At 37.8% G+C, this 25,306-nt stretch overlaps 16 protein-coding genes across 16 annotated transcripts; 4 read left to right on the top strand and 12 right to left on the bottom strand. All coding sequences in view use genetic code 12, as the record gives it.

Annotated features, from left to right (window-relative positions):
* Window positions 1–253: 253 nt before the first annotated feature.
* DEHA2D09570g (DEHA2D09570p) lies at window positions 254–1,126 on the bottom strand (the record flags this gene model as incomplete). The annotated part of the gene is made up of 1 exon (XM_458881.1): window positions 254–1,126. The coding sequence occupies one exon, from the start codon at window positions 1,124–1,126 to the stop codon at window positions 254–256; it is 873 nt and encodes a 290-aa protein (XP_458881.1).
* Window positions 1,127–1,346: 220 nt separating this feature from the next.
* DEHA2D09592g (DEHA2D09592p) lies at window positions 1,347–3,041 on the bottom strand (the record flags this gene model as incomplete). The annotated part of the gene is made up of 1 exon (XM_458882.1): window positions 1,347–3,041. One exon carries the CDS (start codon window positions 3,039–3,041, stop codon window positions 1,347–1,349), a length of 1,695 nt encoding a protein of 564 aa, XP_458882.1.
* Window positions 3,042–3,284: 243 nt separating this feature from the next.
* DEHA2D09614g (DEHA2D09614p) lies at window positions 3,285–4,637 on the bottom strand (the record flags this gene model as incomplete). Its single annotated transcript, XM_458883.1, has 1 exon — window positions 3,285–4,637. The coding sequence occupies one exon, from the start codon at window positions 4,635–4,637 to the stop codon at window positions 3,285–3,287; it is 1,353 nt and encodes a 450-aa protein (XP_458883.1).
* Window positions 4,638–5,101: 464 nt separating this feature from the next.
* Window positions 5,102–7,300, bottom strand: DEHA2D09636g (DEHA2D09636p; the record flags this gene model as incomplete). The annotated part of the gene is made up of 1 exon (XM_002770245.1): window positions 5,102–7,300. The coding sequence occupies one exon, from the start codon at window positions 7,298–7,300 to the stop codon at window positions 5,102–5,104; it is 2,199 nt and encodes a 732-aa protein (XP_002770291.1).
* A 239-nt stretch (window positions 7,301–7,539) lies between these two features.
* DEHA2D09658g (DEHA2D09658p) lies at window positions 7,540–8,274 on the bottom strand (the record flags this gene model as incomplete). Its single annotated transcript, XM_458885.1, has 1 exon — window positions 7,540–8,274. One exon carries the CDS (start codon window positions 8,272–8,274, stop codon window positions 7,540–7,542), a length of 735 nt encoding a protein of 244 aa, XP_458885.1.
* An 804-nt stretch (window positions 8,275–9,078) lies between these two features.
* DEHA2D09680g (DEHA2D09680p) lies at window positions 9,079–9,225 on the bottom strand (the record flags this gene model as incomplete). Its single annotated transcript, XM_002770246.1, has 1 exon — window positions 9,079–9,225. The coding sequence occupies one exon, from the start codon at window positions 9,223–9,225 to the stop codon at window positions 9,079–9,081; it is 147 nt and encodes a 48-aa protein (XP_002770292.1).
* Window positions 9,226–9,282: 57 nt separating this feature from the next.
* DEHA2D09702g (DEHA2D09702p) lies at window positions 9,283–10,563 on the bottom strand (the record flags this gene model as incomplete). Its single annotated transcript, XM_458886.1, has 1 exon — window positions 9,283–10,563. The coding sequence occupies one exon, from the start codon at window positions 10,561–10,563 to the stop codon at window positions 9,283–9,285; it is 1,281 nt and encodes a 426-aa protein (XP_458886.1).
* A 1,254-nt stretch (window positions 10,564–11,817) lies between these two features.
* Window positions 11,818–13,014, top strand: DEHA2D09724g (DEHA2D09724p; the record flags this gene model as incomplete). Its single annotated transcript, XM_458888.1, has 1 exon — window positions 11,818–13,014. The coding sequence occupies one exon, from the start codon at window positions 11,818–11,820 to the stop codon at window positions 13,012–13,014; it is 1,197 nt and encodes a 398-aa protein (XP_458888.2).
* Window positions 13,015–13,082: 68 nt separating this feature from the next.
* Window positions 13,083–13,529, bottom strand: DEHA2D09746g (DEHA2D09746p; the record flags this gene model as incomplete). The annotated part of the gene is made up of 1 exon (XM_458889.1): window positions 13,083–13,529. One exon carries the CDS (start codon window positions 13,527–13,529, stop codon window positions 13,083–13,085), a length of 447 nt encoding a protein of 148 aa, XP_458889.1.
* A 557-nt stretch (window positions 13,530–14,086) lies between these two features.
* On the bottom strand, window positions 14,087–15,817 carry DEHA2D09768g (DEHA2D09768p; the record flags this gene model as incomplete). The annotated part of the gene is made up of 1 exon (XM_458890.1): window positions 14,087–15,817. One exon carries the CDS (start codon window positions 15,815–15,817, stop codon window positions 14,087–14,089), a length of 1,731 nt encoding a protein of 576 aa, XP_458890.2.
* An 886-nt stretch (window positions 15,818–16,703) lies between these two features.
* DEHA2D09790g (DEHA2D09790p) lies at window positions 16,704–17,357 on the bottom strand (the record flags this gene model as incomplete). Its single annotated transcript, XM_458891.1, has 1 exon — window positions 16,704–17,357. One exon carries the CDS (start codon window positions 17,355–17,357, stop codon window positions 16,704–16,706), a length of 654 nt encoding a protein of 217 aa, XP_458891.1.
* A 202-nt stretch (window positions 17,358–17,559) lies between these two features.
* DEHA2D09812g (DEHA2D09812p) lies at window positions 17,560–18,615 on the top strand (the record flags this gene model as incomplete). The annotated part of the gene is made up of 1 exon (XM_458892.1): window positions 17,560–18,615. The coding sequence occupies one exon, from the start codon at window positions 17,560–17,562 to the stop codon at window positions 18,613–18,615; it is 1,056 nt and encodes a 351-aa protein (XP_458892.2).
* Window positions 18,616–18,651: 36 nt separating this feature from the next.
* On the bottom strand, window positions 18,652–19,566 carry DEHA2D09834g (DEHA2D09834p; the record flags this gene model as incomplete). The annotated part of the gene is made up of 1 exon (XM_458893.1): window positions 18,652–19,566. One exon carries the CDS (start codon window positions 19,564–19,566, stop codon window positions 18,652–18,654), a length of 915 nt encoding a protein of 304 aa, XP_458893.1.
* Window positions 19,567–20,008: 442 nt separating this feature from the next.
* DEHA2D09856g (DEHA2D09856p) lies at window positions 20,009–21,319 on the bottom strand (the record flags this gene model as incomplete). Its single annotated transcript, XM_458894.1, has 1 exon — window positions 20,009–21,319. The coding sequence occupies one exon, from the start codon at window positions 21,317–21,319 to the stop codon at window positions 20,009–20,011; it is 1,311 nt and encodes a 436-aa protein (XP_458894.2).
* Window positions 21,320–23,193: 1,874 nt separating this feature from the next.
* On the top strand, window positions 23,194–23,445 carry DEHA2D09878g (DEHA2D09878p; the record flags this gene model as incomplete). The annotated part of the gene is made up of 1 exon (XM_458895.1): window positions 23,194–23,445. The coding sequence occupies one exon, from the start codon at window positions 23,194–23,196 to the stop codon at window positions 23,443–23,445; it is 252 nt and encodes an 83-aa protein (XP_458895.1).
* Window positions 23,446–24,204: 759 nt separating this feature from the next.
* Window positions 24,205–25,179, top strand: DEHA2D09900g (DEHA2D09900p; the record flags this gene model as incomplete). Its single annotated transcript, XM_458896.1, has 1 exon — window positions 24,205–25,179. The coding sequence occupies one exon, from the start codon at window positions 24,205–24,207 to the stop codon at window positions 25,177–25,179; it is 975 nt and encodes a 324-aa protein (XP_458896.2).
* Between the last annotated feature and the right edge of the window lie 127 nt (window positions 25,180–25,306).

Here is a 25,306-nt window from a genome sequence, read left to right on the forward strand (position 1 = left end):
CAATATCAGTCTTTTGAATGTATCTATGATCTTACTCTTCATATCTATCCGCAAAAATTGTTGTTTTAAATGTTGAGTATGCGCTCGTGACTATAATATGATTTCCTTAATGGTGATTTCTTTTGATCTATTTACAAAGCCATATTAATAAGTAATAACTGCTATATAAAGACCTGTGGGTGTAGGAATAGTTGCTATAGTAAATGTACTTGCATGCATCGAATAATTTCAAACTAAAATTTCATATTCGTTATCAAATCAATTTTCTTGATTTATTGAATTCGCCCATATCATCCTCACCTCGCTTTCTGATACTACCGACAATTGAAGCATATCCTACATCGACATTCATACCTGCTACAGGAGTACCACTTTCATCTCTAACTCGCTGTAACTCTTCTTCATCTAACTCCAAGTCATCGGCATCACCAATATTTTTGATAGCAATATCGTGGTCATGTCCTTCATCATCGATCCACGACGACGGTATTTCCAAAGCTGGTGCATTGGTATCGGAGTCCTGAAAATCCATGCCATAAAATCCGTTTGTGTTATCACCATTCTCCTCATCAGAATCCGAGTCATAATGGAATGCCGAACACGTTGATAAACCATTGTATAATCCGTGAATATCCGAAACCATGCTTTCGAATAGGCGATTTACCATACTCTCAGGGATATCTTTCTCCTTGGTTATTATTAACTCCACCGTCGAGGTATATTCTGTTGGCTCCGTCGGTATACTAGAAATGTAGTCATTAGATAAAACTTGTAGATATAACGCCTGATGGTCATTATTACTCTGTAATGCACTTAATGATATACTCTGGTAGGGTAATTCCAATCCTTTCTGTATTTCGTCGAGCCATATTATGACGCAAGTATTTAAGACGAAAAGTGAGACGCTTGAGTTCTCCATGCTTTGAAAATCTTCATGCACCTTAACTTCTTGGGTTGGATCGTTCCTCAAAATCGATATCTTGTAGCCCGAACCTCCAGCATGCATCACAAGCTTATCATCGTCTTCAATGGAGAACTTCTCAGGCGATGAAGCTTGATAGACAGAAAGTGGTATTGTATTTTCAATATTCGGTTGTTCAAATATCAATTTAGGATTAGGTTTCATCTCAGCTTTTTATTGTATTCAAGCGCAGTTATACCTTCGTTTCGTTGATTCAGTGATGCAGTCTTACTATTGTGGGTGCTTATCATAAACTACTATTGAGGAATAGTAATTTTTCATTTACAAGAACGTGCGAATCCCAATAAAAAAACTCCATTCATTTAAACTATCTTGATATACTATTATATATAAGCCTACATTGTTCGAGAAATAAACCGTTTCATTAACCTTGGGATAACTTTCTGATCAATCTTTGGAAAACTGGACCACTATTTTGAGAACTTTCGATTTCTTTTTTAATCTTTTCATTCTTTTCTTGTTCCCTCCTATTAACCTCTTCTTTTGATGGTGGTAATGCTTCATTCACCAAATCTGCTTTTCTAGCCTCTTCAAAAGAAGACAATGTTCTTTTCAAACCTTCACTACCGTGCAATAATGAACCCTTCGGTAAGATACCACTATTCAATTGTTTAAGATGAGCCACGCTTTCCGACTCTTGTCTCAAAACTTGGTACATTCTAGAAACTCTACCGATAGCAATGACCTTGTTACGCAAAGTTTGTTTCTTGGCTTCAAAAGAATCAGGGTCTACTTCACTTGGGGGCTCTGATGTTGGCGAGGATGCAACGGCCGAAATAGCCGTTTGGTCATTGACATTATAGCTATCATTAACAACAGTCTCTTCACCCAACTCTTCTTCAGTACAGATATTCAAAATCGAAACCAACATATCCGTCACTTTTTCACCTACAAATGGTAAGGACCAAGTGAACACATCCATAAAATGCGGCAACCAGTACGGGTGGGGAGATGAATTGAACTGTCTAATGTTCATCACATTATTTTCGTATTTCAACACCGCAGCCTTGTTGTTGTAAGTATCCAAATAATTCGGTGCGCTAAACATAGTTAACAATGAAGGAAACCCCATTGTTTTTGTTCTTTTATACATCCTATAACCAGCATCTTGTGCTTCGTGTGCTCTAATGATCGATAGCAATCCAGTTCTTTCCAAAAACTGGCATGCTGCTTTATAGGTGAAGGCGTATGAACATCCTCTCACGGTATTTTTTAGGAAAGTTTGGTCAATGTCATCATCATCATACTCCTCAACAGGGTCTGCCCATAGCAAATCACATACTAGCCCTTTTGTAGGTGGCTCTTTAAATCTGTCAATTCTAATTAAATCATCCAACGTTCTCAATTCAGGAGATAAACCCCCATGGACACAGAAAAACTGCTTATTCATAACCGCTGCCAATGGCAATGCATTGAAAGACTTCAAGCACTCTTCATACAATGTAGACGAGTATTTATGCAAACATTCCGATTTGAAGGTAAAATATTCCGTTAAATGCTTACACTCGTGATTACCCCGTAACATCCAGAAAGTGTCAGGATAGTTCAATTTCAACGAATATAAGTAAAGTAAACATTCTATTGAGAATGATCCTCTGTCAACGTAGTCTCCCAAGAATAAGTACGATGTATTTGCTGGATCACCTCCAACTTCGAATAATTTCATTAAGTCATAATATTGGCCATGAACATCCCCACACACTGTCACCGGTGCTGGAACATCCAAAAGGTTGGGTTCGCTGGCCAAAAGATCGCTGGCATCTCGTAAAATTCTAATTGCCTGCTCTTCGTGCAATCTTCCTTCGTGTATAAAATGTGTTTTCAAAAACTCACAATTCGGCAATCCATTAGGCAAAAACAATTGCTGGTCTGTTGGTTTAAAGCTCGCCGGAGGCTCTACCGCCTTAACTGCTCTTTCCTTCGTGGATAATTCTTCTCCTTCATCCGTAATATAGACACTGAAGTCTCTTTTATTCGGTGGTTGCTTTTCCTCCAACGCCCTTAAGGCGTTATTTATCTGAGTCGAATTATTCTGAGCTCGCTGCGATTGATTGGACATTATATAATACTATAACATAAAGTTCGTCTTTTACAATACAACTGCCTTAGTATAATAAAAGAAAACGTATCAACTTTATCAGGTTAAATATAAAAAAATGCGACGAGGCTTACAGGTAATGAAAAAGTCAGAATATGTGATTAATGCATTTTAATAGCCATAATTCAAATTTTAGACTTGAATAGGTTTAGTAGCCTATATAATCTACTTAAAACAATCTATACGAAATTTATTGTGATTTTTTCACAATTCGAGTTCTGAAAAATCTTCAGATGCTACACGAATAACCTGCGCCTTATTCTTAAACCCATTGAACGAGGTTGTAGCAGCAGAGGTGTATGCACCCAAGTCTGGAAAGTAAAGCCAATCACCAACTTCTACGTTGTGATACAAAGCACTCCTATTGGAAACACAGTCTAGGCCATCGCATGTGGGACCCCAGATGGAAAATTGGTGCTTTGTCGTTCTGTCGGAAACTTGCTCATTGTAGTATAAACTGTTCTTGTGAGTCAAAACGTGAGGGACTGGGTTTTGATGATCAAAAAGAATACAGTTCATGTTGCCGTAGACTCCATCATTAATGTAAAGCATCGCTTCAATGTCATTAGACTCTTTCAAGGACCTTGGAAGATCTCTACGAGCAATAATATGGGCAGCCAACGTAAAAGCTTTAGAAACCATTAATCTACCTGGTTCTGCAATAAACTTGATGTTCTGCGACGAGCAGTAATCGCTGGAGAAGTATTTTTCCAATGATAGCTTCACCATTGCTGAAGACTTGTCAAAAGTCTCCATTTCAAACCCTCCGCCAATGTCTAAAATGTTCATGGTTTTACCATATCCATATTCATCAATACCTTTATCGAAAATGAATCTTGAGTCCCTAACAGCCTCGTGGATGGAGTCGAAATCCTTCGCTCCAGATCCTACGTGGAAAGCAACACCTCTAACATTCAAACCTAATTTTGCGGCTAAGGGTAATAATTCGTTCACTGCCGTATCAACGCTACAGCCAAACTTAGTAGATAAACGGCACTGAGCTGTCTCATCGTCAGTAGCAATTCTAAGCAAGATTCCACATTCGGGGTGGTATTTATGCAATTTGTATAATTCCTGAGGGTTATCAACGGTTGTCAAATTAACGTTAGAATCATTGGCATATCTAATGTAAGAATTGGTCTTACAAGGATTGGCATAAACAATTCTATCTGGAGAAAACCCCAATCCTAATACAATGTCAATTTCATTTTTTGAAGCGCAATCAAAATTTGCACCTAATTGTCCCAATAACTTGATCACCGATAAATCAGTGTTACATTTGACAGCATAGTGAGCATGAACATTAGGTAATGTTTCCTTCCATTTCATATAAGAACGATAAACTTCTCCTAAATCAACAACAAAAAAAGAGTCTTCTTCTCCTGCTTCGCATACTTCGTGGTCGATGTTAGAAATATGGGTTGCTAACGCTTCTCCAATTAAATTTGCGGAAAATTCTGGGCCAGTTGCCTTCACACCTGAGCTCTTAGTACATCCTTTTAACATAGAATCATATGAAAGGATTTCATCTTGGTATACCTCAATCGATGGGGTCATAATTTGGAATCTAGTAGTTTTCGAACTTTATAAATGAAGCGAAATATTTAATTCTTTAGTATTAATATGGATAGTATGATATATTCCAGTGGTAATATTCACACACAAACTTAGGATTTTAGACTTTATACGGGCAATGTAGACTAATCAAATGAACTCACGATATTTGTGAGTTAATGAATTATTGGACTTCAAGCGGCAGCTCTCGTAGTACAAAACAATACTTTGTCAAGGAAGATGGTACGTAAGCAAACAAGTAGCTTCTCTTTCAAAATAATCTAACAATCAGTTAAAATATATATTTATTTAGGAATAAATTGCTAAATTCTAGATAAGTGGTTGAAAATTTTTCAAAATCTTGGATTGATTGCGATAAAAAAAATTATGTGCGAAATTGAGATCAATATAGGGAAAGAGGCCCTTAAAAAGATTGCATGAGATGTGCATATTATTAAAAAAGTAAGCTACAATTCGATCAATGGTTCCTCTACCAATTTACTTTTTCTATCAGTGTCCTGACTAGGTTGACCAAATTGCGGCATGGATGGCATTGATGGCACTTTATTATCATCCTTTCCTCCTGTATTGGTAGTTTGCTCTTCAGAGTTAAGCTCATTAATCGAGGGGAACTTAGCAGCAGCATGATCTTCTGCATCATCATCTTGTTCAAAAGGCGGATAAGATGGTTCTGTGGGCAAAGGTGGGTTGTAGTTTGGCTGCGATGGAGCGTTCTGGTTGAAGGACCCATTTAAATCTTGAGGCGGATACGTAGACTGATGAGGGTACTCAGGCTCATTTCTGTTACCCTCACTCGTTTTTTTAGATGAATAGTATGGCGGCGTTCCATTATCCTGATTGGTTTGGGTGGTCTCCAGATCAGATTCTTGATAATATGAAGGATAAAACGATGTTGGAGGTGGTTCTTGTGGGTTTTGAGATGTATTTTGCATAGATTCTGACGCTGGTGGTTGGTTTGATGGCTCAGAAGCTTGACCAATTGATGGATAATTATTGTACCCAGTAGGTTGTTGCGACAATCCAGGTGATGAGTAATTTTGGAATTGCGGTGGGCTTTGCTGGTATTGTGGAGACAGAACTCTTTGGTCTACCGGATATGGGACATATTCGTTAGAAGTTTGGCTAGGATAGGGTCCTTGGAATGATTGATTTGGTCCACCATAGGGAGATGAAATTGTATGATTTCCATAGGCTTGGTTCAACTTAGCTTCTAAGAATTGATCATACAACCTGCTGATAGTAGAAATTTTATTATTTAACTCTAAGCATGTTTCGTACTTCTCGATAGATGCTCTTAACGACTTATTCAATTTTGGTTTTAACTGGATTATCTTCCCGTGTAATTCACTCAAATTGGAATCATATAAAATATTTGCTTGTTTGGATGGATCACTCTTGATGTTGTTCATAAGGGTGATGAATAAGTTAATTGATTCTTCTTCTTGTTGGCTTAAATCTTCAACTTGAGGTTTCAAATGATATTGTTCAGCATGGTTAGCAGGTGTCATTTGTGGCTGTTGACTAGGATTTTGGTTTTGATAAGATGGGTCTTGTTGGTCGAATGGCAAAATATGCCTATAAAATTCAGATTGTGGTTCTTGATATCCCTGTTGCGATGCAACCGGCTGTTGTTTATACATTCTTTCTTGTTGTTCAAACTCTTTCAAACTAGCTGCAATAGCTGCCTTCATTTCCTCGTCCTCTTCTTCACCTGTATTATTTGCCACCACCGGTGACGGTGATCTAGGAGGTGGTATTTGCTTGCTGACAGGTACCTGAGTTTCCCGCAAACTCAATTCAATTGCTTTCCTTAGTTGTTCGTCTTCATCATCTAAATCTTCATCTGTTGGTTGAGATGGAGTTTTCTTTTGCCTCACTTTGCTCAAGTGCTTACTATTTTTGGATTTTATCTTTTCATAACAATTATCGCAAACTCTAACCGGCTCCATGATCCCCAACGCAACTAATGGCGAGTTATGAGACGAATGAGTTTGACAATAAACACCGCCGCATGATCTACAATGATGCTTTCTGTTCATCAACGAAAATGGATTGTAGCAAATCATACATTCGTTACTATCGATCCAATCTGGTGGCGCCTCCGAATCGATGAACTTATTCGACAATTGGCCTCCTACTTCCAGTTCTGGGAATTCGTATCCTTGGTTCATTAATTGATGATAGCTCCTCTCAACGTAATTCAACTGTGTCTGATTCTCAAACACTAACGTCCAGTCCTTAATCAACGATAAGATAAAGCTTCCTACCTTATATTTCGCTTCATTCTCTATTACATATGAGTCCTTAGTGTTGTAGTGAATCTTGAATATATAATCGACTAGGTAATCGATAAACTCTTTACTGCTCAATTCAACCAAAAAGTGATATCCCCCATTTTTAACACACAAATCAACCAACTTCAAGGTCAGTGTAAGCAAATTTGGATTGGAATGCGTAGTAGTCAACCGTTTTTTCAATGATCTCATACATTGCTTGGGTGGTATTTTCTTACTTCTAATCAAATCGGTGATTTCTAAGGCAATGGCTAAATCAAGCTCGCCATTTGGGATCGATTCAGAGGTAGCCTCATTAATTTTCAGCTCTAAATCAGCAACCGGTACTGTGCTTCCACTGAACCATGACATGCCGTATCAATAATACTTGTTATGCTTTTTATAAAATAGACCCGCTAAAGGGTTGATATCCTTCGTTATCAATGATAATTAGAAGGATACCGAAAATGGGTGCGGCACGCCATCACTACAGAAGGCTATGGACTAACAGATAATTGTGTATAAACAAAGTAAAAAAACAAAAATGATACTTATAGAGGTTATAATACTATTAATCATGATGGTGATATCATTGGGTGAAGTTTCACCACTTAATGTAAGAAAATAACAGCTGATCCAAGACCAATTCCGGCAATAGCAGTCCACCACCAGAACTCGTACTTAGCAGACGAGGTTTCAATCCTAGCATTGGTTCTGTATTGGTTCTCTAAAGATCTCTTGATTCTCTTTCTTAAGGAGGACTTGGTCTCGGAAGCCGAGTCAGTTGGGTTCAACGCACTGGTTGGTAACATCATTGGAGGCTTGTAGGCCAAGTACAATGGCTGCATTGGGGAACCATCAAATTGGTAGATTTGTAACTTACGTCTTCCGTTGTAGGAGTCAACCATGACCTGGAACTTCTTGAACCAGGTCTTTTGTACGTACCTCGAGTAGAGCGAGGCATCGTTCTCAGTATCCACACCGCATGGATCACTCAACAACTGTCTTCCATCCACAGCAATAGGGGTCATGAATAACGACCCGTTACTCTTTATTTCGTATGTTCCGTGTTGGTAAATCAAAGTAGCTGTAGGGCACGAGTGATTCTTTGGATTCGATGTTACTCTGTATAATGCCTCCTCGTAGTGGCCATCTTCCGTAAAAGAGTACGAAATTCCTGGCAAATCTGGCTCGATCAACAATTCAGACACTGGGTCATAAAACCCTGGTCCTGTAAACACTGTATTCGATTTGGACGACCATGTACCAACCAACTCCTTCATGTTTTCTCCCAACACCTGGGCACCAAGTATGAAAAACGTCACTAAAAATGAAAAAATCATCATTCTGTATTTATAGATTACTTTTGTTGTGCTTTAGTTCAATTTCACTATATCACTTCGTGATTTGATTAATTTTTTGTTGTTCCAGCTTTTCTTTCGTCAAACAGCAACTAGTAGTACAATAAACCAAATTAAATTTAATGAATCTAAAACTGTCTCAAATTCCGTGTAATAAATTTCGCTTCACCTGCTAATGAATGCTGACAAGTAACGGACGAATATTTCTTTAAATAACGATATAAACGACGGTTATGACTTAAAAAACTACTTATTCCTTATTTTTACTTGGTTTATTGACATGAACATCGCGGTTTTGGTACTATTTAATACACACGCAATTTTTTTTCTATTAGTGGCAGTGCATTTGAATTTGATCTAGTGGCCTGAAAGAAATTGACGAGGTATACAGAAATGAAAAGTGAATTATGGTAATAATGTAAACACAATAGATGTACTCGAGTGTTTTAGAGATTGAATTTGGTGTATCTCTATTGACGTAGATGTAGATGTAGGAGGATATATAAATGTAATAAGATGTACAATGGATGTAATATAGATGTAATATAGATGAAATATAGGTGAAATAAAGATGGAATAAAGCAGGAAATAAAGAACGCACGTTAAGATACACGCAAATAGGAAAAGTGGACGGTAGTAAATATTATACAGAGACAAAGGAGGAAAAAGGTACCAAGCCAGAACAAGAACGGAAAAAAATAAGTAAAAAGAATCCAAGGTGATTATATATGAGAGTTATTAATGTAAATGCAAGTGGAAATGAATCACGGAGTGATAGGGGGGATCTGTCTAGCCGCATGACAAAAGATTATGAGCAGTATGAATTGAGTTGGGCGGAGGAGCGAAAATGGAGACGATTTTGGAACCATTTTGGAACCATTTTGGGGCCGAGTTGGGATCTATAATTGGATCAGCTTGGATCAGTTTGGAAAGCATTTGCTTTGTTTGTAGCTATGTGAAGCTAATGCTATGACTGGTTGGATGTGTCTGAGATTATACGAACTCGGAGTACTTGATTGCTCCGTTGTCATTCAACGACTCTGGCGAAGAAGGCTTAATGTCACAGTTGGTGGTATAGCGTCCTGGAGATGGATACGAATATGACGTGGAAATGGTGTTGGTAGAAGTGGGTGATGAGATCGGAAGAATGGTTGATGCTGTAGATAAAGTGGTTGATGATGCAGAAATAAATGCATTTGAAAATACAGGAGTATTCTTTTTGAAGACGGGAAATAACTCCTTAGGGAGTAGGGTCAAGTTGATAGCCGGGTCGAGGGTGGATCCAAATGAGTTGGTGTAAATGTTAATGACAGTATGGTGGAAATAATGGGGACCTCTGGAGTTGAAGTGGCTCAATATCGGGTCGGATGCATTTACAATAGCTTTGATAAGATGCTGTTTGATAAATAGGTAGTCTTTTCTTGTGATCGAATTGCAGAGTTTGTCATGGTAATAGCATGTCTCTCGGATGTTTAGGATTTCATTGACCAAGTCGGTGATCACTCTGCACAAATCAAGGACACTGACATTCATGAGGGCAAATGAATAGACAGAAACATATGAAATGAGCCGTTTAACTTGAAACAATTCGTTTTGTTTCAAAATGCTGAATTCCTGAGATTTGACAATAAACTCTTCAATGGATGGGTCATTGAAAGACCAGTTTAAGGTTCGTAAAATATGCAATTCCATTTGCTTGAACTGTTTAACTGTATAGTTACACTTGGTGCCACACAATTTGATGAATTCGTTGAGTTTAGGCATCCGATACCTTTCTGTCGGGCCTTTGAATTTACCACCAGCACCGTAACCCAAGTCGTTAATAGTCTTTACCGACACCAACTTTTCAACGTTGTTTAAATTCATGAAGTGGCTATTGCCTCCCCCGAACTTTGCCGCTATCCAAAAACATGTAGAAATAATCAATTGGGCTTTGTCAAGCAAGATGATTCTCTTGCAACAATATCTGTCAAAGATTTTTACTGCTCTATAAAATACAAACGGTAAAGCTTTCAATCTAACAGACATTTTAAATAGAAAATCAAGTAGCTTGAGTCTAATTGAGAAGGTTAAATAGGGTTGTTGTTGGAATGCTTCAATGTTTGGTGTGTTTGTCTTACAGGAATTAGCCAATGCCTCGTATATCTCATCTCGGTATTCATCAACTACTTGCTCGTGTTGTTCCAATTCCGATGCATACAAGGTTGAAGAATAGTCCTGGAGGGAAAATTGACGGAGTGTTGTGTGTGATGAAACATATCCATTGTGCATCATGAGAGTTCAAGAAGCTATAATCCAGAACAAATTATTCCTCGATGAAAAGATATCAATAATAACAAATTATTTCAAGAAGGAATTGGCATACTTATATAAATGCATATCTTTTAATACCGAGTTACGAGATGACCTCAGCTAATACTATTATTCATTCGGCCCCCTCGCACATATTGTGAGTGAATAATAGCTTCCAAACTTAGGTGGTATTACGCCTAATACCGAATAGGATAACCAACAACAAAAACTCCATTTCTGTCCATTCCCACAATGCTTCAATACGTTATTCATGTTTTTTTATGAACACGCAGCAATTAATTGTCGCTTAACGTTATCGCTAATGGTCTATCCGAAGTTTGCGTGTTGACGCTATCAAGTTGAGACCAGAGTAAGGGTATCTGCATAACGTATACTCTATACGCACGTTCGCCTATGTAGGGTTGAATAGACTCACTTGTATTGCAATAGACCTTTCCGGAACTAACTGTCACTTACCGTCTAATTGCCTCGGCAATGGCCTACACCTACCACAGGTAGCTCTATTCTTTGATCTTGATCAAACGGCACTTCTTCCAGTTCATCTGTTCACAAAACTCAATTTCGCAGCCTCCCATTGTTCTCCTCATTGTAATCAGGAACACCTAGCCGAATTCGGCCAGCAGTTAAACGAAGTACGAATCCAGTTACTTACATACACGATTGGCACGATTGATATGAGGAGTCTTTAGCGGTGGTGCTGGCTCATGCAGAAAGTACCTCAACGTTACCATTATTGAATAATCCGGGCCGTTAACGCTAGTTTACTACTTTATTGGGCAGTGATGCGATCGGTGCTGTAATCCATTGTTGTGGTAGTAATCACGCGATACTGATTCAAACACGAACTGAATATGGAGCTCTATTCTCACCTGCCAGCAGAAGTGGCCATAGATTCCGAAATTGCCATTTAGGGTCTGTCGTATTTTCACCGATGGACTATCATGTCTATTTTATTCCTGCCTCATAAATGACAAAGTTTAACCGGAAAATTAGGTATTTTCCTCGCTTTCTACTAACGGTTTCTGTTTGCATCCATATTGGTTGAAAGGAACTCATGTCTTAAGAAACACAGACAATAAAGGCCTGTGAAAAGAGGTAAAAATCCGTCGATTGTATACGTTGATGTCTTAACATGCAAACACTTGCAGCCTTTTCTATAACCTGCAAACACCCTATTTTTCAATCGCGATCAATCGTTTACATAAACAAACACTAATGGATATAACCACAATTCTAACCAAAAAGCGTTATATCTCGATGGAAACCCCAAAAAAAGGTATAATAAGCAAGGCATTGTCGTCTATTTTTGGGGCCACGTCACCTTTGGCCAATGAACCTACTGTAGACTATAACAATACCATACAGACGTATCCAAGATACAATGAGGACACAATTAGTACCCAAGCACTGCAAAGACCGTATCGGAGTCAAAATGCAGAAATAATAGACAATTATGATAGACAGGACACACATGACTTTCTAGATAAAAGAGGACGACTGAGCAGAGATTCACAGTATAAGGACTTGTTTAGTGACCATTATATAATTGACTCGCAAGTGCTTGATGATTCGGACGATGAGTTGAATAGCGACATTGACTATATTTTCAACAGGTATAATCATACTAACGACGTTGTGAATAATTTGCCTGAGCGAGTGCCCACGAGCTTGCCCACAAACATATTGAATAAAGAGACACCAGGTCTGAGGACTGGGACGCAGAAAAGACTACCTACTGACTACCCCGGACGATATCCGAGCCCACTGGCCCTGAAGCGGGAATCATTCGAACGGAAATACGTCGGATCTATTGATAATGACATGAGAAATTTGGAAAGAGAGATCAATTTGGAAAACGACATCACCACGGCCCAGTTGAACGCAAAATATAACAAATACACTCCAACATACGCTGATAGAATGTACAAGGGACCCGGTGATGATGATCGAATGGCCACCAAGAATGACAAACGATTGCGCGAGATTGTTGATAGGGTTAGTGACAGGAATAAATTTCTTAACGAGTTGAATGCTTACGTTGACCTAAACGACCAGGTTGAGGTGCCCACTGACATAAACGAAAAGTACAAAGCATTGAGAGAAGAGTATATTAAGGAACTAACCAACTGCCAAAACTTCTACAAGGCATACTACAAGTTGGTGTTCAAGTACCGTAATTTGAAGAAGCGCATTTCGAGGTCGTCAACCACAACCATTCGAGAAAAAATCAACCTTATCAAGTCAACATCCCATCAACTGTCAATACGAATCATTTGCGATAATTTGTTGACTGAATTGGACAAGAACGATAAAACGATAGCACATTACCAGAATGAGTTGGCTATTGCCAACTCAAAAATTAAGCATTTAGAAGATAGGCTTGCCGAGCGGGGCCCGGCAAGCAATAGATAATAGTATAAAAAAAGTATCCCATATATTAGTAAATATTACATTACATAATTCTTAGCATAACACTGAATTTACAAACATAATAAACCGGCAGCTAAGGCAGCAAGTCCGACACCTGAGACACCGTTAATAGCGGCACCACCTTCCAAAGAAGAGATACCTGGGCTGGTGGCATTCGAAGGGGAAGGTGCAACAGAAGGTGCAACAGAAGATGCAACAGATGGAGCAACAGATGGAGCAACAGATGGCGCAACAGATGGAGCAACAGATGGCGCAACAGATGGAGCAACAGATGGAGCAACGGATGGAGCAACAGATGGAGCAACAGAACCAGGACTGGATACTTCACCAGCTGCAGAGGAAGCCTTACCTGGACACTCGGTGACAGTCTCAGCACAGCTAGTAACCGTAGCAAGGGTGGTGTCAGTGTGGACTTTTGTGGCGACAGACCCACCTTCAGTAGTAGCAGCAGATGTTAAAGAAATAACGGATAAGATAGCAATGGTGGAAATTTTCATTTTGGTAGTTTGTTTAGCGATTGGATTAATGGCTAGCTATCTTTATTTCAATTGCCTGTGAAAAGCACCTCTTTATATAATTTTTTTATCAAGTTTCAAACCCTTCGAACTGCCCCAAATATCATTAGATATAAATAGTTACAACTTAAAGGTAGAACAACATCACTATTACTACCCTTCACAAAGGCATAGTTTATCCGAATCAGGCTGCGAAACAATCATTTGACGCAGGGCATAAGTTCATAACACTCGTAGTTTCAAATAAACAGAATATAATGCCATAATTACTGCTGGCGACGAGTATAAGTTATATCAGCCGCCACTAAACGGAAAGTATAGCTATTATTTGATCGCATTAAGTTTATTACGTATAAAATGTAGGACGTTTATTCGTGTCGGTTATAAGTTGAGTAAATTTTTGACAGTGTTTACAGAATACTACGCACTCGAACTTCACCATAGCCCATATATTGCATCAGACTGCATTATACGTTCACTATCCAACATTAGTAGCAGAAGACACAAAAAATGAAAGGAAGTATAACAAAATGTGTTAGTTAAGCAAAACGCGAACTGCTCATACTAGGAACCATGGAATGTACATCTGTATTGAAGCCATCGTCGAATACACTCTCACTGATGCATTCACTGATAATATAATCCCAGTCACTAGCTAATACAAAGTAGTATTGTAGGGTAGAAACGAAAAAGAGAGCAATAATCATACCTAGCCATAAACCTACCAATTCCAATTTAAAGTAGAATGCAAATGTAAAGGCGCAAGGTAACGCAATGCAGTAGTAGGATATTAGATTTAATATTCCGCCTATTTTTTGTCTGCCTTGACCTCTTAAAATCCCCCCTGTCGAGCACGATAAGAAGTCGTTAATTTGGTATATCGAAGCAATTATTAATACCTTTGAGGTAAGTTTAATGACATGGGAATCGGTGGTGTAGAGGGAAGCCAATACATCTCTAAACCAGAACAAAAAAGATCCATTAATAAACCCTAGTAGTAATGAAACGTAGATTGCAACTGTTGTTGCACACTTGGCGGGTTTCTTCGCGGCGGCACCAATGTACCAGGCAACTCTAGTTGAAATAGCAATTGATATTGCGAAAGGTATCTGATAAAGTAGGACACAGGTGGTAGAGACAATTGATTGAGCAGCTAAAACGTCAGTGCCAAACTTAGATGCAGTAAACGTAATGATTTCAAATGCTAACCACTCTGCCTCTACCATCAATACTCCAGGTATCGAAAGGTTTATCATTCTACTCCAATTTCGAAACAACACGGGCGAAAGCAAACCTGTGTTAGGCCAGCATTCTTTACCCTTAACTAACCAAATATAGGAGTAAAGTAAAATACACATCAACCAGTTTGTTATTGATACAGATATAGGAGCTCCTACAAAACCCATACCAATAGATTTGTTCCATACCAACAAATAATTAAGATATGCATTCAATGGTGCACATATAGCCAATACATAAGTTGATGCATGAGATATACCTTGAGCTTGCAAAAAGTGCTTGCCATTTTCAAAGAGGATGAATGCCGGCAACCCTAAACTTAGAACTCGAAGGTATTGAGAGGCAAATGTACACAACTCCTCCTTCTCATTACCAATAATTATCAAAAGAATTGGTTTTGACCCAAATACCCATAGTAAGAACATGGGAATACACAACAAAAATAATAAATAATTGCACTTGAAAAAGTGCACCCCAACGGCGTTAAACTCTTTTCTACCATATGCCTGTGCACATAGAGTATCAAGACACGTAGAAACTCCCTGTATTATAGCGTAACCTGAAATATTGGCCGTCATTGAAGATAAGCTAACAGCCGCCAATTCCTTCAGACCTAGTCTCCCAACCGAAAATACCGATGCAACTGTTAATGAATATTGCAACAAAAATGTGATAATCAATGGAATTGAATATTCAAACAAAACCGTAATTTCTGTTTTGATATCTGTTTCTGGTTCAGCCAATAATCCGCTCGCGTGAGATAGGACATCGCCAACGAATGATGCATTCGATCTAGACATGGTCATCATCTCTTCATTACCTCTCTCTAAATGGTGCTTTGTTCCGCCCTGGGTTAAAATCAAGCTACTTGGGATCTTATCAGTTCCACATGAGGCAATAGAAGCTCTTCTCTTCTGAATATACGTGATGACCTCAGATTCATCTAAATCCTCATTTCTTGTTGCATCATACAGAAATCCGCTGTTTGCTAATGGTGAAAATTCATTATTGGATTCTCCCCTGTAGGACATAGTTTTTTGGAATCAAAGATGAACTGAATTGTATGATTATTTGAAGATTATTTAGTAAATCATATCATTGAAACGCACTAATCAATTTAGATTAAGCCACGCGCATAAATTCAATATCGTGGTTTTATTGTATAATAAACGAAACGTATTTCCTTTGTAAATTCTAACATAATGTTATTTTACGGTTGATGTATATATGATCAGCTTCTGTTACTTCTACTTAATATAACTGTAAAATAGTTTGTTCTCCTTCTCCCGTTTTATTTGTATGAATAATGGCTGCAAATTTACTATAATTCTCATATATAGCAAAAATCTAACAAAATTTAAAAAACTATTCCACAGTTCTTTTTTAGTAAAGATAGATAACAATATATCTACCTTAATACATAGAAGTAATAAAATTTAGAGAATAAAAGGTTAACTATTCTTGTGTATATACAAAACACTATTGGATAGGTTAGGGAAGCGCATTGAAGTACTATATAGCTCAAATAACATTCATCTATATTAATATAATGATAAACTCCCTGAAATACTCACCTTAATTTGAAAATATTCACGAGTCGTAGAAATAACTATGATCACCTTCATAATGCACGGATGTAAGTATATTAGTAGTAAAAACACTAATGTATATCTCAGATAAAGAAATAAAGAGTGCAGCGATGAAGGCTTTTTTATATAATTACTGACAAGGAGGCCATCGACTATGTCAGTTCCATCCAACAATAATAGGAACGATACAAAAATTGACATTATTTTACAGTCTGTATTTATTCTAATAATTACAATCTCTATAAATGATATCACAAAACATCTTTTATAATCGGGTGGTTCGATATAAAATCAGTTTCTAGGAAAAACCTAATACTGATTGACAAATCTAAAACTTTCCTCTTAACAAGTTTCTGACCATATCTAAACCAGTGAAGTAAACAGTCCTACCGAAGGCATGGAAGTCCAATGTGGAGGATAATGTATCTAAGAAACCGAATGGCAACATAGCTGGAATCCAACCCTGTGCCAATTCCAATGCAAATGCACCACCTGGCATAGAATATTGCTTAGAATGTCCCTTAGCTAAATGATGAACGTCACCTGGTAAGTAGACTTCCGGTGTCAAAGCACCTGGGTAAGCAGCCCTTTCTTCTCCAGTCAAAATTGTAAAGTAATCATCAGCAAAATGAATACCAGTATGACCTTCTGTACCGATAGCAGTTCCGAAAAAGATCAAGTATTCACTGATAGATGCATGTAAGATAAACATGGTTCCCATGGCACCACCAGCATTATTATAAACCCAGTTGTCGAAGTTGAAGTCATTGATAATATCACCATATTCGGCCTTAATCTTTGGTGCTAATTCAAGCATAATAGCAGTAGCATTTCCATCTGGATGGTTAGCAATAACTTCTCTTGATAAGCTGGCAAGTTTTTCTTTATCAAATCTATAATTTCTTGGTAACCAAGAGTAGAACAAGTGATTAAAAACGTAAAAAATAGCTAATGGGATAGCTGTGAAGTAAAATAATTTCATTGTATAAAAAAATTATCGTCTACCTATAAGTGGTGATATAGTCTCGTAATGGTAAGCTTTTATACCCTTTTATATTGCATCTTAAACCTTTTGGAAAATTTATACGACTCGTTTATAGTCGTATAAAAAATTATTTTGTGTTACTTGAATTTTCAGGACTTAATAAGATACGATACATGTATACCAAGAATAATAGTCGAATATGTCGTCAATAATGTTATCTAATGAGGTTACAGAAACCTTAAATAACCGTTCAATACCCAACATAGACAAATATTTGTATTTGAGACAAATTATATATAAGAATACCGAGTCAGAGGCTAATCAATTGGTAGATAACTTACCCCTAGATAGCGAAGATGATGAGTTGGCTGCATTGATGATCTTATTGAAGATAGAGTTTATCCTAGAATTCAGAGAATTAGATATCTATGAGGTAGACTCTCTTAATAAAATGGTTCTGCTTTCGAGTGCTTTCCCAAAAGGGCCTTTTAACGTACAGAATAATCCAACTAGACAATATATACGAGTGAAATATAATGATTTATACAACGATTTCCAATATCTATTCAATCCAACTGTTACAATCTTCAGGTTTATGGAGCTCGTCAATAAAAAATTAACCACATTGAGTAACATACCTGATACGGAGGATGATAATGTTATAGATTTGGCAGTGGACTTATACTTGAAAGTAGTTGATTATTGTTTCTTGGCAGGGAGTGACTTCAGGAAGAAAAACATATTGAAGTTTCTTGACGAAACATTAGGGATTTCACAAGCAACAAGCGTAGATTCCACAATTGCAAACAGATTTAACAAGAAAGTCGATGATTCGATAAGAGGTATATTCACATTACTTAACGAGGAGAAATTTATCCTGTTCACACAATACGAAACATTTTTGACTAATTCGAAAGCACCAATAGTGAAGAAAATTGCAAAGACCAATTCATCATTATTGGTATCAAATTTCCTTGAAAATAATATTTCGTTGCTTCCTAAATACTATATGAATATTCACTTGGATAAGATAACCCAATTGTTCATAATACCGACAGATTTGGATATTGAGGGCCTTGTTTCGCAAATGATAATCAATGGAAAATTACCACCAGGTACTTGCATAGATCAAATGGAACAGACTATAATATTTGGCGAATTTCAGCCTGAATACAACAATTTTGATACGCATGTACAAGAGGTTTCTGAAATGGTAGACGAAATAGCAAATTTAATTCATAATACAAATATATAATCTATGTGAATATATATATATATAATCTAATCTGATCTAATCATACTTGGAATATTCTTTAGTCCAGTATTGTCTTAATGTCTTCTGTTCACCGAGCTTGTTGATTTCGCTGACCTCATCCTTAGTTAATTCAAAATCAAAAATTTCCAAACTGGCCTTGATTCTCTCCTTCTTGCTAGACGTTGTGATTGGTAAAATACCGTTTTGCAAAACACTTCTAAGCAAAATTTGACTATCAGTCTTGTCATACTTTGAAGCCAATTTGTTAACGTAGTCATCGATAGGACCTGGCTTACCTTTCAAAAGTGGGCCCAATGGTGAATAAGCTGTAACCAAGATATCATTAGACTTAGAAAATTCCACAATACCTGGTGTTTGATTCTGCAAGTATGCATTGTACTCAATCTGGTTAATCACCGGTTTGTACTTAGGTTTACTATTCAAAATAACCTCAAGGTCTTCCTTAGCGAAGTTAGATACTCCGATATTTTTAGCATATCCATCATCCACTAATTTTTCAAGGTATTGCCATGCCTCAGCTAAATCGAAGCCATGTGTCTCCTTCTTAACGAAAGGAGCATGAATTAAATACAAATCAACATAATCAACGTTCAAATCCTTTAAATCTGCCTTCAATGCTTCATAAGGGTTGGCATTTGTTGATCTTGCTTGGTAACTCCCATCGCCAGCGAAATACTTGTCTGTAACAAATACATCTTCTCTCTTTACACCACTATTGGTCAATGATTGACCAATCTCTTTGTTTGTATTGTACACTTCGGCACCATCAATATGTGGTGCTCCAGTTTCGATTGCGAGTTGTACTGCATTGACTACGTTATCGTCAATTTCATTTCTTCCAAATTTGAACCATTTAGTTCCAACACCATATCCAACAGCTGGGATTGTGTTTCCGTTTGAGAGCTTAAAGTTCTTTCCTTGTAAAGACATTGTACTTATCCTGATATATTTCGATTTATTCTAATACCTAATCAATTGAGCTTTTAAATATGATTCTTTGAACCCACTTTTATACCCCATAATAGTTTTCGGACTTATTGCGATTTTTGTAGCCACATTTAGTCAATATTAATAAGCATCAAAATGTATCTAAATAATATTGCTAAGCATTTATCCGACGACTAAAGTAAGCAATGTCAATATGGAGACGTAATAATTTATTAAATGTATATTATGACTAAAAAGAATAATTTTGAAACATAAAAATTTTATAATACATGTAAAGATGACAACATAAACTTCATATCTAAAAGTGCATAGAACCAGGAAAATTAGTGGCAGACAATGACTCTAGGGGTAACAAAAAAAAAAAAGCGACTGTACGTTTGCTTCTATCGGACGGTAAATATACAAAATGACAACTGTATGATAATTAACTGTAGAAACCAGAACCTAATTGTAACAAAGATTTCGCAACACTGAACGAATTTGGAGTTCCAAAGGTATTTTGGGAATTTCTAATAGGAGATGAGCTTAAAATATTATTGTTATCTTTTTTGGATACTTTAATTGAGTTACATGTCGATTCTCTCAATGGCCCATCATCATCTTCATCGATGGTTTCGTCAGTGTTGAGAATGGTTTGATTAACATCTTCTTGCTTAGTATTGGTCAGGGTTCGTGGTTGATTTCTGTTCTGGTTTTGTAAGTAGCCATTTACTAAATTTCTAGTGGATGATGATTTCTTCATAGGTGTCTTCAATATTTTATTAATTGGAGGCAATGACATTGATTTTAAGGTCACAGGGTTTGTCAGGGATCTCAAGTTAGAACTCTCCATATTAACCTTGCACATAAGAGGTTTTGGTAACCTGATCATTGATCCATCGGAAGTGACCGTCGTACGTGGTATGATTTCTGAATTTGCTCTTACTGCGTGTGTTTTGTTTGACTTAGTAACGTCACTTGGAATCAAAGGCACCTTTGATACATCGTGATAATACTGGGAACCCCTTTTGACGGAGAACAACCGTAAATTCTGAGTGTTCTTGAAGTTACTGACGTTCTTGTCGTATGCAATGGCAGAAAGAGAAGGCTTCTTTGTGTATTTGTAAGAAGATATCTTTGCATGATTGGAAGGATTTTGAACAATCTTTGTTTTGGTTTGCAAGTTCATGTTTGCAGAAGACGAATAGCCGGTCAGCTTAGGGGGCGTAGGTAAATGTGACTTTCTGTCAACAGGAGGAATAGTGGATTTGGTCAATAAATCAGAAGAGTCGAATGACGTGTTGGTTTGGGTTTGACTTTTGGTAGCGTCTATGTATTCATTACCAGACTTGTTATTGTTATTAATGCTGTTTGATTTATGTTGGAGTTTATAGAATGCTAATTGTAGTTTGAGTTTCAACTTGGTGGCTGCAAGACCTGCGGTGGCATTTGTGCTGCTAGTCACTAATGGTTTGCTTGTTAAACTGGTAGACTTTGGCGGAGTGGACCCAAATCTAAAGTCAGAAAAGCTGACACTCTTGGTGGCCCGTAATGTCTGTGACTGAACCGGCAACACCTTCTGTCTCTTCAACGAGTCAGAAGGTGTCGAAGGCCCCACAACGTCAACCAATGAAGATGTATATGACCGCTTATTTTTCAGACTCAACGGAGAATTGATGTTTAGACGTGAATCTCTAATTGGTGCTAATGCAATTCTGTTGGAGCTTTGGGAAGATGACGCAGTGAGTGACGACATGTTAGCAGTGTGATAGTAGATCTTAACGTCACTAATGGGTTGAGTCGCTGAAGAAGGTTTGTTTCTGACGAAAGATAAAATGTACCGAGTTATACCTGAAAATCCTAAACTTGATGTAAAGTATCAAATACTCAGTTCGATCAAAATACAAATACTCGATCGCGTTAACTAAAACTAAACTGTATTTTTCCAAATACCAAAATACTGCCAAAAAAATATCGCTAGTGGCGTTCGGGTTAGGAAGTTTACTTCTGACGATGTACGTTTTGGGAACCGTTTTGTTAGCAAATTGGCTGTAATTGTCAATTGGTCTTCTTTTGTGTTTGTGCCCTCCAACCACTTTGCAGGTAATGTTTACAATTTCATGCACACCTAAAAAACAATAACACCAAATATACTATTAATATTCGCATGGCTCGCACCGTTCTCGCAATGCGTCCTGGACTCCTAACGAGACGTGTCGTTTTATTTATGAATTTCTTGTTATTACCGTTATATTTACGTCCCGAAACAGTTTGGTAGTAGTATTTATTTGCAAATTGCCTAATTGGGACGAGGTTCCAATGTTTAGTACCGCGACTTATGTATAATGAGAACGCGATGAGGAATTCACGCAAGTGGTGGAGCAGCCGATTCGGAAGGGCTGCCACAGACAGGACTTGTCAGGACATGTAAGGAAATGGTATGGAAGGTACGATAACATAGGAGGTGTAGGGATACGACGAGAATGGGGTAGAGAATGTAAGTGCTTAGAATGTCAGAACGCAGGGAAGGGCAGTGTAGAATGTAGAATATGACGAAGGTAACGTGGGGAGTAAGAATGAAGAGATGATAGCTGATGCGCCTAGTTATACCGTTCGCCAGAAACAAATAAGGTATAGGGTGATAAGCGATCGGTTCGTACATTATATGTTTTAGTGCATCCGATAGGTCACGACCGTGAGAGCGGTGGATGGCACGCTTGGACCGCCGGTGGCGGGAAGAAATATATACAGGATATGATTTGAAAAAACGGTTTTTGTTTTTATGTGATACATTTTTATATATCATAAAATGAACTTCAGTCGTTGTACGGTTTTATTTTTGTTAACTAGTAGTATTACTGCTGAGATATCTGATCACTTAGTAGCCACCACTGATAATGCTATAGTTAAGAGGGATTTCCCATTCTATGATCAGATAGCTACAGTCGCTAGTAACGCCAATAAATGGAGATCGACTATTTTCTGGGGGGCCATAACACATACCTGTATCGGGGTAGCTGGATCAGGCGCTCGGGCAGTTATCTGGTGTGCATGCAATGATGCAAAGGGGCCAGGCGCCAGATCAAGTTGTATTAAAGCTATGGCATCGGCAGCTAAACGGGCAACCTTAGCTGTAGCTATTACTTCGGAGGCCACTAACTTGTCAGGGTCAAGCGCTAAGCGTGAGGACGTTGATACTGCTATGGCTGAAATCCTAGTAATAGCAGGCCTATCCATAACTATGATTTTAGAGTTATTAACAAGCCAGCAGTTATTAGTGCTCGTTCTGTTGAAGAAGATGGTACAGATGATTATATTTTACAAGATATGTCAGCTAATAATACTTACGTCCGAGTCGTTAACAGGAACGGTACTTATGGCTGTTACGTGTTTAATGACTTAGAATCACATATGACGAAGAGAGCTGAAACTTGCGATCAAGAGCTAAGATGTCAAACTAGTGAAACGCAATTCTTCGGGGCCGTACTCTATTATGGTAGATATGTGTAAAGATTTAAATTTTGATGTTTTAGACGGAGGGGGTACCTGTTAGACAAAATGGCAGAGTATATGAGTAGCAGTGACGGTTCGAGTTATTTTAAGTTATATACTGGACTAGGTTAGTGGGATATGAGCTGGAGGGTATACTCTAGAGATATACTTACTGGTGGACAGCATGTGACACAGGTAATTAAGCTATTAACTGGTAAGAAATTATCTGTTTCATATTTTTTTGATGATATAATAGATTATGTGAAAATAAATACTGAAAGAGATATTAAGAATGATTTTGATGATAACTATTTTAATGAAATATACGTAATTTTAGAAGATAAAATAAGATTAAATAGCTTTACTGAACCACTTGTTGAATATACATAGAAATAAACCAATTATCTTTAGGTCTAACTGTTAATTTTTACAACTAGTTAGAGTTCAAGGTTTGATTTATTTAATGTTATATTAAATGCTTGTATATAGATTTGCAGCTTTTGCTGCTTACCGATATCTTGTCTTCTACTCCTAGCTATCGTAAACGATTTTTCATATATTCGTTTAGGAGTAGGACACGAAATTTTTGGGGACTCTGCTTGCACCATACCGGTTAGTTCCATTTAGATCTCGCGAACATGCATTTTTCTTGGGTTTCCAGTGGTCGTACCGATGTCTTGGCTTGCGGCCTGGTTATAGTAAATGCAATTTTTCCCTCATGAAATGTAGAGACCGACGGCTAATTGATACCATATATCTCATTCGAAACATTATGTGTAATTAGGGTCTTGTTTGATTGGTTATTCCAAGTTAAGATTATGGCTTGCAGCCTTGCAGCCTTGCACCAGAACCCTCCTCTTCAATGTGTATACACAAGGGACGAATCTACACAAGGGACGAATCTGCACCTTCCGAAATCGATCCCAAATCGTTGTCTCTAGCAGCACGAGCAACAGCTTTCGAGTTCAAGCAGGTCCCAGATCTTCTGTAGACGTAGGACTTGGGTCAGAAATTTGGAACCATTCGCCACACCTGTTTTGAACATCGCCACGACTTCCCGATAACGGCTATTTAAGGAGAATGGGCCTGATAAGGACGGATAAGCAGGTGCTTCTAGCGTCTTTTACAATAATATTTTATTGAATAATTATGTTAAGATCCAAGCTATCATCTTTGAGGGAGTACTTGACTCCCATAAGACATACATCTGATTTCACCACCACAGGCGAAATATCGCCCGAAGAGTTTGTAGAAGCTGGGGACTACTTGGTGTACAAATTCCCGACCTGGCAATGGAGCTCAGCACCCGATAAGTTGAAGAAGGACTTCTTACCTCCAGACAAACAATATCTTATTACCAAGCATGTATCTTCATACCAGAGGGCTGTTACGTATTTGGGGATCAAAAGCGACTTAGATGAGGATGAAGAAGAGTTGGAGGATGGATGGGTTAAATCACATAAAATCAACAACGATCCATCCCGGTTGAAGACTGATGCACTGGGAGAGAATTCAGGCGGTAATACGAATGATAACGATGATACTAATGAAATTAATGATATTGATGAATTAATCGATGAGAATGCGGAGGAACAGAGCTCGGAAGATGAGAACGATTTTGAAGAATTGGTTGAAACCAATGCAAACAGCAATTTGCGGAAGTACGATTTGTATATCACGTACTCCACTTCTTACAGGGTTCCCAAGATGTATCTTGTGGGATTCAATTCTAACGGGATCCCATTGCTCCCTAAACAGATGTTCGAAGACATTTCGGGCGATTATAGAGACAAGACTGCAACAATAGAGACCTTGCCTGTCTCTTATAACACTATGTCGGTATCGATCCATCCATGTAAGCATTCGTCTGTCATGAAAGTTTTGATGGCTCACGCAGCGGCATCGAAGAAGAGGGAAAATCCAGCAGATTTAACAGACCTAGCAGAACAAACAGGATCGTTAAATTTAAAAGATAAAGTCCCTGGTAGAGATTTTGGCGAGGACGTCGACATCGAAGAAAATGTTCCTGGTATAAGAGTTGATCAATATTTAATCATTTTCTTGAAATTTATTGCAAGTGTCACTCCCGGTATCGAATATGACTACACTATGGATGCGTTATGATTATATATTACTACTATTACTACTTATACTAATATATTTATCCTTATTTTACAATGTATTCTATGTAGCTATAATTCACATGGAACAGGAGTCAATCACGTGAGGCATCAATTTATCTGAAATTTAT

The sequence above is a fragment of the Debaryomyces hansenii genome (genome assembly GCF_000006445.2).
Source record: "Debaryomyces hansenii CBS767 chromosome A complete sequence".
Taxonomy (NCBI): domain Eukaryota; kingdom Fungi; phylum Ascomycota; class Pichiomycetes; order Serinales; family Debaryomycetaceae; genus Debaryomyces; species Debaryomyces hansenii.